The following is a 13,826-nucleotide window of genomic DNA, read 5'->3' on the forward strand; positions in this document are numbered from 1 at the left end:
ATGACTCAATTTTGGTCAAGCTTTAGGTGTCGGACAGATACTCGAATTTGACTCTAGAATACTTTGGTATATTCTTTAGAGCAAGGTTCCCAGGTCCTGTCACTGCCTAAATCATCACCCGTCCCACCTTGCTTGACAGTCCGTATAAGGGTGTTTGTGCCGATATGCTGAGATTGGTTTTGCCAAATGTGTTGCTGTGCATTATGGCTAAACATCTCCACATTGTTCCAGAAGTCTTGTGGTTTGTTCAGATGCAACTTTGCAAACCTAAGCAATACGGCCATGTTCTTTTTAGAGAGAAGAGGCTTTCTCCTGGCAACCCTTCCAAAAACAACATAGTTGCTCAGTTTTTTTCTAAGTGTACTGTCGTGAACTTTAACATTTAACATGCTAACTGAGGCGTGTAGAGTCCGAGATGTGATGTTTTTTCCAATTTCTCTGAGCATTGCACGATCTGACCTTGGGGTGAACTTGCTGGGACGTCCACTCCTGGGAAGATTGGCAACTGTCTTGAATGTTTCCCACTTTGGGATAATCTTTCTCACTGTAGAATGATGGACTTTATTTTTAAATGAGCTTATAACCCTTTCCAGATTGATTGCAGTAACAATTGCTTCTCTAAAATCATTGCTGAGTGTCTTTCCTCTTTTTATAGAGGTGGTCACACTGGCTAATGATCAATTAATTATGGGTATTTGATTAGCAGCAACTGTCCGCTACTTAGAATTTCTATGGAAGCAGTAATGGTGTACTTAGATTTTCACACATGGCTTCTGCATTTTGGCTTTACTTTTGTGGAATAAATCACGACACAGTGTGTCAGGATCGGTCACTTCCACCTACCTCATCGAGTGTGTCTTCATCTTGGGACACAGGTCCAGACGGCAGTTTCCTCGTGGTGCAATCGCCCATCTGTGGTAAGCCGCATCTTTAGCCTGGATTTCGTTGTGTGCTGCGCTTGGCAAAAGTGTGAGCATTCCTGGTGGCATGGGGGCGTGGCTTTACTCCGGAGGAAGGGTGGCATCAGGGAGGAGTGGCTAATCAGAGGGAGAAGGGGTGGAGTCATCCTACCTCACCCCTATCCTTGCCATATGAAGGGGACGAGATCAGGTATAGATGGGAGGAGACCAGGTGTAAGGGGAGTGGTCCTTGATTATAAAAACTATAAAAACCCAGCAACCCCTTCACACAATGCTTGATAGCTAAGCTGTATTTCTTGTTTGTTCCCTACACCCTTCTACAGGAGATTTGAAACTCTATTAGGATTACTGGTCTTGACCCTTGGCTACCCTTTGGATTCCTCTTTTTGCCTGTGTCCCGGGTTTTGGACTGTGACCTCATTATTGAACCTATGATGCCAGCTTTGACTTTTGAACTGTTTTTGAATACTCTTTGAATTATCCTCTTGCTGTTTTTTATTTTGCTTAATAAAGCCTTGATCACAACCCTGCGCTTCACTCCATCTATAGTTTTGACACTGTGTAATATGTCATGTGATGTTGTAAATCTGAGGTTGTATGTACCTCACTTGTCTGCTAAGGAACAGATGATTGTTATTACATCCTGATATCTACGTAAAACCATATTATTCAAAGAGGGTGTACTGTCTTTTTCACATGATATATATCAGAAGAGTTCCTAGATTAGGATTTTAAACTTCACAAGACTAGAAGCAGGATCTAGGTGCCCCAAAAATACTTAACAATAAAGACTAACTTTATTTCCTTTTTAATATAAAATCACAGTGGTTATACTTTTTTCATGCAACTGAAATTATTCATATAAATCAAACAGATTTTTAACATGAATAAAATAACATAACAACCACCAATTTTTCACCTAAATATTCCCAACATGTTAATATTGTTGTGTCTTTATGATCAGGATTAATGATGGAGGTAAAAACGATGTAGTTAATTTGCTTTGAAATTACACTGGGTAGATATACTGCGGTGAATGTGTCTGAACATACATGCATTTCAATAATTGGTGTATAATCATCTATATATGTATACACATTTATTTACAATCTGATATTTAAAAGAGTTGGTTACTGCAACAAATATAATTCATTTGCAATATGACTTGATTTGCAAAACTTGATTTAGCTCTCTCTCTCTAGATAGATAGATAGATAGATATACTGTATATGTGTTATGTTTTATACAAAATCTACTATACAAAAATGATTCACTTTCAGTATTTGCTGAAGCCAGAGGCGGCTATAAATATGCATCCTTGCCTTTTATCCGAACATTTCTGCAGTTGGTGTGTCTGCCCACATACAGTTATTAAAGGTCAGGCTACCAACCACGCTGCCGCCAACACATTATACCAGAAATCAAGCCAATGCAATTCCAGAAAACCTTACAGTTACAAGAAGGTTAATTTGTGTGGGTTCTGAATTCCTTCAGACACATTCCTTATAGAGACCTCTTACTTACTGAATCACCAAACATAATGCTAAGGATTCCCGTTCACTGGACAAAAACAATTAGCTGTATACACAGACAGGCAGCTCAACTAAAGGACTAATAAAACCTAAAAAAAAGCCGCAACAGAAATGTAAAATTTTATCAGTTCTGTATTCTGCATATATGTTCAATGCTGGAGTCCAATATATTCAGATGGGATGTGTGCAAGGTGCTGTACAGACATGTCGCAGGATTGTTGCACAATAAAATACTCGTTTAAGTCATATAGTCAATGACAGGACATGTTCATAGCTACTTTCCAGCAGCACACATAATACATTCTTCAGGATGGTGAAAAGACTGGGATATTAAAGATTTGATGGATGAGGAATCACGTCGTCCCAGTTTCGATTCAAATTGTATGCAGGGTTTGTAAGTGTGTCAATAATTGACTCTTCTTTTGCCAAAAAATCATCAATGTAACTTGAAACTTCCATGTCTGTCCTGTTATAGATGTACAGGGAAAATGGTAAATATATAAGTGAGATGTTTTATAGTCTTACATTTATTTACTGTAAATATGAAAGATATAGGGTTAATTTGAATTCTAAATCTCTATGATATATATACAGTATACCTCTTCTACTATGTCTTGTCTTGCCAAACTATGACCACCACCGGCTTCTAGCGCAATGCTGCAACTCTTCTTTCTTCCTCCATGATGTGCAATTTCTTGCCACTGATTGGCTGCTTAAACTGTCAATCAGTGGCAGTAAATAGCTTCCAATGACATGAATGGGAGTATATTCCTGTCACTGACTGACAGCTTAAGCAACCATTGAGTGGCAGGAAAGTGTTCCCACTGAAATCTATGGGAGGGCTTTACACATGTGCACTGGGGGCACTGCAGGCAGCGTTCAGCAGAGCCAGCCCTGGAAATGTATTTGGCTGAATGCATCTCCTGCATGGCAATTAGGCGGGGGTGTGGGGAAGGGGCAAATGCATTTGCAAAACTTGGGTTTGAATTAAATTGCATATGATGCATTAAAAGTTACGTTTTATCTTCTTTCCCATTTTTTCTTTGTTGTTATTACATTATGCAGCGCCAGCTCAGACGGGAGAAACCTGTCAGGGAGAAAAAAAGAGCAGAAACCACAACTCTCCTGACAGCTCTCTGTTTAGTGACTAAACCTAATTCTTTTAGTTTTAGTCTTATTCTGATATACATATTTAAACCTAAACGCAAACACATGCAAAATAACATGCTTGTCGTTTATCGTTATTAGTCAGATCATACTTACGAAGTTATATCGGTGCTGTCTGGCCCAGAGTTTGGGAACAGAGGCTGCTGGGAAATGCGGGTTTCTGGAACTGGGTAGATTGGCTGTTGAGGCTGATATAGATAACTGGAATTTGGAAGCACATGTATAACGCATCAGCTTTTGTTTCGTTGGGAATGATAAAATGGTCATAAATAATCATGAAGCCACTTATAAATATGGAGTTCTATGACTCAATCATGTAATGCCCGTCTTACAGGGTATCTTTCTAATCCGGGGCTGCTCTAATTCCCTAAAACGAAGTTAAGATAGCTGCTCACACTACTACAGACATAAGGTGGGTTTCTAATATGCATGTACTTTTTAGTTTTTTAATTAGTAAGCACCATTGCATTTGTTTATGTTGTATAATGAACTGTACAGTGTACCATTTGTCTGTTCAACCTACATTAAATATTTTTTAACAATTAAACAACAAAAATAACATTAAACACATTATGTCTAGAAACTAGATGGTATTGAACGGGAAACACCCAGACATAGGCATTGCGTTTGCAGAATAGGGCCATGCTGCTCATTATATGGGTCATATCGCCTTTTAGTAAATCTATGCAAAATTCTCTTGTGCCAGTTTTCCCAGATACCCTTGGCAGTATTTGTTACTTAATCTTGATTAAATGTACTTTATTTAAATAAACAATTTTTTTCTGTTATAATCTTGTTTTTTCTTTTTAAATCAGCAAAAACAGGCAGGCTAGATGGGCAGAATAGTTCTTATGTGCTGTCAAATTGTAAGTTGCTCTGTAATTTGTTGTTTGTGTGGTTTTGAGAAACCTCTAAACATATTTTACCTTATGTCTTGGCTGCAGGTAGGAACTGGATTTAGAAGACTATAAAGATCCGGAGGGGCAAATTGACTGTAAAAAGATATGAACAATGTGAATTAAGCAATGAGATCTGAACAAACAGAGCAAAGACAAAATATATCAAAGAAGGTGGGACTAGAAAAAAAATATTCCTTAAATGTAGCTTACACATAATTTCTTCTATGATCTTATAGTATATTCCCTTCTCCTGGTAAAATCAGAGTCAATCTTTATTATATTATATTATTATATTACATTATTTCCCAAATATACACATACCTTTAGTCTTCCTTTATGTGTAAGTTTTAATCATTCTTGAGGTGCTCATATAAGCATTCATATTGCCACACTTTACTGGATCACAACATAATAAAAATGATTTTATTGGGATTTTTGTAGCTTTTGAATTGCACTTTAAAAGATGCAAATTACATTTATTGTGACCCAAAAGGTAAACAGCATCGACAAAAAGATATGTTGGTAATGAAAATATTCCCTCCCCATGTGCCAATGTGCTAGAATGACTTATGGCATCAAATGCTGATGTGAGCCACATGCAACAATAAAAATAATGAAAAATACAATGGCATTTACAATGGGTTTCCTGCAATGCTTTTTAATAAAGGGGTGCATGGAAGCCAGAAGATTAAAAATGTACCCCATTAATGGCATGGTGTCCCAAGTCATAGGCAGTTACATTTTTCCCAAATGGGCATGGATTATTCTTTGTTGTGCATTACACCATATGAAACTCACTTGTATGGGTCTGCAAGTGGACTCGAGTTGGGAACCAGGCCTATATCACTTAGGATCATGGGACCATGTGATGGAGAATAGCTGGGAGATCTGAAACAAGAGCATACTTTAAAAATAGACATATCCTGAAACACAAGGACAAATGGGTGTCAGTACACAATTTTGCTTTATTTATAGAACTCTTGGACTAAGCCTAAATAAAAAATAATAATAATAATCTGATCAATACAAAGTTTTCAGGTGTAATGATCAGTAACAAGAAGTTAAATGATTGGTTAAGAGGCAATGTGTACTTTGTTACTAATCATAACATTTTATAGTTCCTGCATACCAGCAAATTGAATGTTGAGTGGTGGCTTCCAAAGAATCCTGCCCATCACTACTAGGTCAAAGGCATTTAGTTTAGAGGAAAGGACCTGATGACCAAGAGAGGCCGAGTTTTAAACAGTTCTGCCCAGTGAGTGACGTGGGTTGTATTCTGACACCTCTTTGGTTCCTGGTTCCTAGATAACTTGGAACAGCACTTTGTTATGGGGACAGTTATTTTGGATTGTAGGTTTTAGCAAACTCAGCAAAAGAGCTATTATGAGTGTGATAGTTCATGTAACCCTGGTTTTAAGCGTTTTGGCCAGACAGGTGCTTACCCACTGCTTCGGTTTAGTTGTTCCTGCTATACACAAAATAGATTGTAGTCACAGAGGTACACTGCATATTTTTATATGGTAATTTGGTTGTGCCTCTTTTACATTTTCTAATATTTTTTAATAATTCATACCAGTAGAGTAAACAAAATACTTTTGGAACAATGTTATTAATGATAGTTCTTTTTTTTTTGTCTTACTGAAAGGTACTTTGCGGTGCTCTATACATATCCTCTATCCCAAACCCAGGCATCGTTTGATGACTGATCTGTTGGTTGCCATCACCCCTGTCATGAAAATAAATATAGTTATACAATAATTTCTGCTATGCAACCAATAGAAATATTGTTGACAAACTATTTTTCAAAATGTTTTAAAAACACTTATTTTTATAGTAACATGAACAGTTTTATAGTGTTGTACAGAAAGGCCCGGTTTGTCACATACCATGTGCCCTTACTGAGAAATAAAAAGCTATGAAAGTTGGGTACACACATGAGACTTGCAGGTCGTGTTTTGGGTCCCTGGGGGGGAAGTATTCAGAAAGTTGGTGCTCCATTAAAATTCCAAGCCAAGATTTGCACTGGTAGCGTGAAGCTTGTACAGGCGAAGCTAGTTGCAGAACACTTGGTCTAAATCGGAAATGTTTAACCTCTTAAGGACAATGGGTAGTCCCTAAACCCATTGAAGACAATTCATTTTGAACCCGTACATGTACGGGCTTTGTCATTAAGGGGTTAAAAGTACAAAGCTGGCCCAGTTCTAGCTCTCCCTCATCTCAAACAGGAAAGCCGGGTCACTACAAACATTGCTGTTATAATATGTGTTGTGATGTATTAAGTGGGGAAGCTACCCCAAGAGACTAAGTTTACGTTTAGCTACTTTTCCGGACAAAAACCACATTATTAAAATAACACTTACCCTTCCACCTCAAATTTAATTTTAGCAGGGACATATCCAGACGTGTTTGCAGTCTTATTCTCTATGGTAGGTATAGAAAAAAAAAGAGAGGTTTTGTTTAATGCCACGTGGCAAATAGTGTGAAGATGCAAAACTGAGAAAAAATAAATAAAAATAAAATTGGGTATATAAGACAGATGCAGTTATACATGGCCCATTAGGCACCACATAATACACCCATTTTGTGAATGGTAACCCTAGTCAGGTTAAATAAAAAGCCACATACTTGTAAAGTATTTTTCAAAGGCTTTGTCCTTTGGTCTCCCTTTGTACAGTATCTTCAGTTCTTTCACGTCTTTAACACGGTCCCCCAAGCTTAGAATTTGGAGATCTCTTGCCGTAAATGGCTGAATGTTTTGAATCTGTCCACAACCTTAAATGAAAAAAATAATTACAGCAGAAATGAATGCATCATACTTGAATTTCAAAACGCAGAAGCAGTTCTACGTGGAACTTCTGTAGCTTTGTTTAAAAGCTGTCTAGCACAGCAGACATTAGCTCTAAGGAATCCAAGTATAAAGTGGATAAAGAGGCAAAAAGGTGATCATTGTTCACCTGATTTGGATATATCTCCCCAAAACTGCTTGCACTACATGATGTCTGTGGGAAAAAGTCTTCGGGTTTGCCTGGTGGATGTAAGCTAGTGTTTAGCAATTAGTTACGACATTGAAAGTAATTGATATGTTGCACAAACCACCGCCAACGGTTAGTTAGGATCCTGTGACAATGTCAATGTTGGTGCCGACCCCTGACAATCCCCCCAAATCTTACCACACTAAAATAATACATTGCATAGGATCTGGGAATCATGAGCCCACCCAGAAACTTTGTAAATCAGCTGTCCCTGAAATATTAAGCCTTTAATAGTCAAATGTATTGACTTACCAAATCTGTTAACCAAATGGTTTGAATTCTGGTCTTCGTGAAAACCATGACTTGTCATTACTTAAAGATACACTTAAGTCACCTGAATTCAAGCAGGTAATGTGCCCTTCACCATGAGATTTGGGCTCAAACCCTGAGAGTTCTCAAGTATGCTCATGAGGCAAGGTAAGGGGATAATGTAGCTTAGACTAGCATTAGGCCATACCAAAGTTTTGAGGAATTCAACAAGTTCCAAAAAAGGTGCATAAAGGCATGACTTAGGGTGGCACCAAAATGGGCACTTAAGAAATGAAATCCCAAAATATTAGGTTTATAATTAGCTATCATCAACATGACGTAGGTAGACAACATTTTTCTTTTTAAAGCAGCTTGCTTAAATTATGTTTTGTTCCCCCTCCCCTAGGTGAGCTATCTTCCTATGTAGCCCCATCCCTTGAAGCCTCGAGCCCTTCACCCATGGAGACTTCCTTCACTAGTTGTACTCTTCTAACTCTTACACCAGAGGGAACATACCATTTCACAATGTACTACTACCTCTTCAAATTACAAGGCAGCCCACTTTGCCTAGATGCTGCATGGGCACATAGGTGGGTAGACATTGAGAGATAGCAGGCGCAGACTGTTCCCATGTTGTCAGGGACCTCCTTATCAAACTTATTAGACACTTATAGCCTCCTGATGCCTCCTCAAACAGCAAACATTCACAAGGTTATTTATAGGATCTCTACTGCCACCAGTTATTATCAAATACTGGAAAAACCTCCCATTTACAGTTACTCCAAAATCTGGTCTATCCTTTCAGTGTAAAAGCTGAGTTATCTTACTACACTACTTAGCTCAAACATATGACAGCTCAACATTTGTTTTGGCTTGTTCTTCACTTGCCTTGTTTTTTTTGTTTTTTTTTTTATCCTAGAGCATGGCCTATTATTTTCCCATCCTTCTGGTCTATTTCTTCAGTTGTACCTTACCAACAAATGTTACTGCAAGTTGTGCACACGTGATTTATGTCTAAATTGAAATTCATCATCTAAACCACTAGATGGTGTGCTTTACACTGTAATAAAACCTTGAAAAACACTGATTACTAACTTACCATAACAAACTGTATACGAGCAATGCAATTATCTAATTGTTGAGCTACACAAAGCACTTGTTACTCTGCATACCCCTGGGAGAAACTGGAGAAATCCAGGGGCAACTGCCTTGTAGAGGATGCATGGCCTACTTCAAGTAGCTCAAATGAGTATAAACTTAAGGCAATCATATTAATAACGATAAATGACAGGCAAGGTATGTAAAATGGTGGTTTAGTATGCAAAATAATATTAATTCCATCTTACCATCCTCTCCACGCACAATGTATGCGATGGTGATACCCCCAATCCCTGAGTCACTGAATCGCAACAGGAAAGTCCCCTCAGCCTCAGAACCTAGAAGACTTTGAACATATTGCTTGCTGGCAAACCCCATAATAAGCCTAGGGGAAAATACATTATTTTTATTATCATTACAGCAACTAAACAGTTCTGACAGAGTTCTAGTATGCGAAAACACATTTCAAAGAGGATCTGTCTCCTTTTGTTTCAGGCAAACTATTTACTTTTATATTCTAGCTGTACCAATATATCCCAACACACAGATTTATACCATAGTATTGAATTTGATTGAGGACAATTCTATGATTGTTACCAGTGCTGGTTTTCAGAAAGATCATTCCAGACTGATAACCAGCTTCTTTTTAGGAGGACCAAGGACCGTGTAACCATAAGAATAATTCTCAAATCAGGTCTCTAGATCTTTTATATTATACAATCAATCCAACCTTACTATATAGTCATTCTCCCATGCATAGACTTTAATGTAGTTGTAATGAGAAGTGCATTTATACATGGCAGATTCAGTATTGTCCATATAACTTTAAAGAGGAAGCCTGGACAACCAATAACAGTGTACACGCTAATCTACCTTTTCTGTGCCTTATTCCTGTCAAATGCTGTGTACTTTACAGTGAGTACTTCTACAGCTTGCATAAACAGAGCTGAAAACATCAAAATAACTTTACTATTACTAACCGCAGTTACCTAATGTTCCTCTTTGGTCAGAACATCTTTGATATGAGAGGCACTCACGTCAAACAGGCTGGATGTCCTTATTAACCTCTTGTAGGAGGTCGTATACACATGGGCAATGCTCATTTCACTAGGAAATAGGATTTATGTGTGGACGGTGCAGCTAGGGCACAACCTCCACCACTGCATAAGGTGACCAAAATTTCAGAATTAGCTAGCTGGACAGAATCTTACAGACCACAGGTGCTAACTGAATTGAATGATCCTTTCTAGACTACTTCAATTTACCTGGGATTTCATTACAGATAACTATGTTGACTGAGCGACAGCTATCTGACCTGTAGTGTAGGAATGTGTGAGTGATGTTTGATGATTTACTGCTTTGTTTGCATGCCTATATTACCATATTTTGTAGTTTGCTTTTCCTGGCTACGTTCCTGGGGGCACATCTGCTGTAAGTTCCAGGTATCTATCAGTCATTCTATTCAAATCTGTTGATCGCATAGCTCATTTCTCATGTTTATGAAATGATCAAAGTTAAAGGTGCTAAATCTCCATAGTTTATTTTTGGACTTTCGATGCACTGTTTACAAACGCGCTGTCCATATAAGCATTTAACCGCTTGACCCATAGGTTAGGATGGCATTACTTTGTATTATTATTATTGGTTAGTAGGAGAGATAGTCGTGTTGTTAATGGTGATAGAGCATTCAGGTAGTGGAGATGGAAAGAGGGAAGATAATGAGTGCCGTTTTAGAAAGATTGAATTTCAGGTAGCGTTGTGACATCCATGAAGAAATAGTAGACAAGCAATTGGTAATACGGGACATGCGAGATAGAGAGATCAGGAGAAGACATGTAGATTTGGGTATCATCTGCATATAAATGATACTGGAGGCCAAATGATTTGATTAGTTTGCCAAGAGATGGAGTATAAAAAGAGAACAGCGGAGGGCCAATGACTGGTCCACAGAAGCTGACAGAGAAGGAACGGTTAGACAGGGATGAGGAGATCCAGGAGAGAGCTGTATCTAGAATGCCTGTAGAACAGAGTGACTCAAGAAGAAGGAGGTGATCAGCAGTATCAAAAGCAGCAGAGAGACCCAAGAGTATTAGAATGGAGAAGTGACCTTTTGCTTTAGCAGAGAGCAAGTCATTGGAGACTTGCACAGCCATCAGACAATACATTACATATATATATATCATACAGTTTCTCACCCGTCTGACCAATAGTTTTTCAAGAATTTTTTGGTGAGATCCACAACACCATCAAACCATTGCCAAAATGTGAAGTTTCTTTCCCGAAGTGGCTCCTATAAAAGTGAAACCATCAGTCACACATAAAAAAATGTTTCATTTCATGAAGCGCCTTAAGCATACTTTAAACAATGAGGGAGACTAGTCGCGAAACTGAGAGGCAAGAAACACTTATTATGCTTTATCGTATGACTCATTTAAATTTGGTAAAAATACAATTCAAATTTTTTTTCAAAGAGAATGGTATAATTCACTAGGAAAAATAATTGTAACATCTTAGATTATACAATGGCTTACAATTTGTTACCTTAACGTTTAAGCGTTTATACTTTATAGTGCCATCAATAGTCATGTTTGGGATCCTTGGGAAATCACCTCCAAAATAGTGTAAAACTGCTCAGAGAATTCCCCTGCATACCCTCCCATGAAAACATTTTATAACCTGCTTTTGTGCTGGACACATATGGATACCATACATTATGGGTAAAGAGACAACTTTGTTACACACTGTCAGTGGCGTCTCCAGCTTTCATATTTAGGGGGGGCACATGGGGGGCCAGGGACCAAAGTAGGAGGGCCAATTATAAAACGGTACATATACACTATATATATATATATATATATATATATATATATATATATATATATATACACATATACACACACACGTTAGGCAGTTATTTCTCATTCTTTAATATTAGCCCCTGCTGACAATATATATAAATATTAAACCCTGCTGCCGATATATAGAAATATTACACCCTGCTTCTGATATATATTAATATTAACCCCTGCTGAGGATATATATTGATATTAGCCCCTGCTGCGGATATATACTTATATTATACCCTGCTGCCGATATACATAAAAATTATACCCTGCTGCCGATATATATTAATATTTGACCCTGCTACCAGTATATATAAATATTAGCCCCTACTGCCAATATATATTATTAGTCCCTGCAGCCAATATATATAAAATTAGCCCCTGCTGCCGATATATATATATAAATACTAGACCCTGCTGCCAATATGAATATAAATACTAGACCCTGCTGCCAATAAATATTAATATTAGCCCCTGCTGCCAATATATGTTAATATCTCCATCTCCCTCCCTATCTATCCCCTCTCCCTCCCAATCTATCCCCTCTCCCTCCCAATCTATCCTATCTACCCCCTCTCCCTCCCAATCTATCCCCTCTCCCTCCCAATCTATCCTATCTATCCCCTCTCCCTCCCAATCTATCCTAACTACCCCCTCTCCCTCCCAATCTATCCTAACTACCCCCTCTCCCTCCCAATCTATCCTATCTACCCCCTCTCTCCCTCCCAATCTATCCCTATCTACCTCTACTCACTTCCTATCTACCTCTTTTCACTCTCTAACCCCCTCCTAACTTTCTACCCTCCCTTTGAAGTTCACTTACCTTGGGCTTGTCGAAGTCCAGCGGCGGGATTGCGAGGTCTCTGTCTTCCTGGTTCTGCCGCAGTGTGCGCGGCTTCATTGCTGAGCGCCGGATATGACATCATATACCGGCGCTCGGCTTGAAATGCCGGCACTGCGACCAAGGCAGAGGCCTCGCGGTCGCGGAAAAGAGTGAGAGGCGCCGAACGGTCGCTGAGAACTTATCCTCAGCGACCGCTCGGCGCTTCTCTCTATCCTCCGGATCTATTCAAAAAAAAAAGAAAGACGACGTTGGGGGGGCACACCGGGGGGCACAGCATGATGTAGGGGGGCCATGGCCCCCTCTGGCCCCCCCCTGCCGACGCCACTGCACACTGTATAGGATTTCTCCACCTAAAAATTAATTAAGAAGCTTTCTAAAACTGTTACTTTTCATAAATAATAATTTTACAATAAGTAAAAAAAGAGAAATTAATAAATTATCATTGCAAAACCTTTATAATGTTTTATTTATACATATATATGTATATATGTATATATATATATATATATATATATATATATATATATTATTATACTTTATTTATAAACTATTTTAATAATTTTAGTCTACAAAGCTTGCTTTGTATCTCCATGTTTCATTAAGTCCATTCAGTTTGAATCATGGGGAATCCAGGTACCTTGTTAAACTGGGTCCAGGATACAGTACGATCTTTCAAATCCTCCTCAGTTAAGTTATTTTCATTGAAAATCTTCTGCGCAAGAAACAAGAAGTGCTTTGGAAGGAGCTCCTGTTTTGTCCCCACTTCAGATACAAACTTCAGATTCAGCGTATGGCACATCTTAGACCAGGGGACTCGCTCTTCTACATGGAAAGGGCGCCGTTCCTGCGAGTAACAAACACAGTATGATTTCTTACACAATAAGAATGTAGAATATTCCATACCCAAATATCCAGAAATAAAAACGTCAAGCAAGGTTTAGCATGAAGATAAGGTAAGGTAGGATAGGGTATTTAAAGATAAGATGGTTAAGATGTGTAAGAAACGGCTGGGTTATGGTGGAAAGGAAAATAAGGGAAAGGCTTAAAACAGCCCACTGCCTTCCATGCAACCTCTATTTGTGATCTGTCTTCTGCAATCAATGGGCATAAAATCACTTCAATATTGCTCATGTAACTGAAAAAGGCACAACAATGCACATATATATCATATTTTCATTAGGTTATAATGTATATAAAGATAAGTGTAAAAATGTATATCTTTTTTGAATAGTTTTTATTTCA

The 13,826-nt window shown here is 38.3% G+C and overlaps 1 protein-coding gene across 1 annotated transcript in view; it reads right to left on the reverse strand.

Annotated features, from left to right (window-relative positions):
* Window positions 1–2,782: 2,782 nt before the first annotated feature.
* STAT6 (signal transducer and activator of transcription 6) overlaps window positions 2,783–13,826 on the reverse strand; it is a 56,508-nt gene continuing 45,464 nt past the window's right edge. The window contains exons 12-21 of the mRNA XM_053456037.1: window positions 13,222–13,428; window positions 11,093–11,187; window positions 9,146–9,282; window positions 7,144–7,290; window positions 6,879–6,939; window positions 6,158–6,244; window positions 5,317–5,406; window positions 4,546–4,611; window positions 3,716–3,820; window positions 2,783–2,918 (exon numbers count right to left, since the gene is read on the reverse strand). Coding sequence (XP_053312012.1) covers window positions 2,783–2,918; window positions 3,716–3,820; window positions 4,546–4,611; window positions 5,317–5,406; window positions 6,158–6,244; window positions 6,879–6,939; window positions 7,144–7,290; window positions 9,146–9,282; window positions 11,093–11,187; window positions 13,222–13,428 — 1,131 coding nt within the window. The remainder of the gene's footprint in view (window positions 2,919–3,715; window positions 3,821–4,545; window positions 4,612–5,316; window positions 5,407–6,157; window positions 6,245–6,878; window positions 6,940–7,143; window positions 7,291–9,145; window positions 9,283–11,092; window positions 11,188–13,221; window positions 13,429–13,826) is intronic.

Source organism: Spea bombifrons, chromosome 2 (genome assembly GCF_027358695.1).
Source record: "Spea bombifrons isolate aSpeBom1 chromosome 2, aSpeBom1.2.pri, whole genome shotgun sequence".
Taxonomy (NCBI): domain Eukaryota; kingdom Metazoa; phylum Chordata; class Amphibia; order Anura; family Pelobatidae; genus Spea; species Spea bombifrons.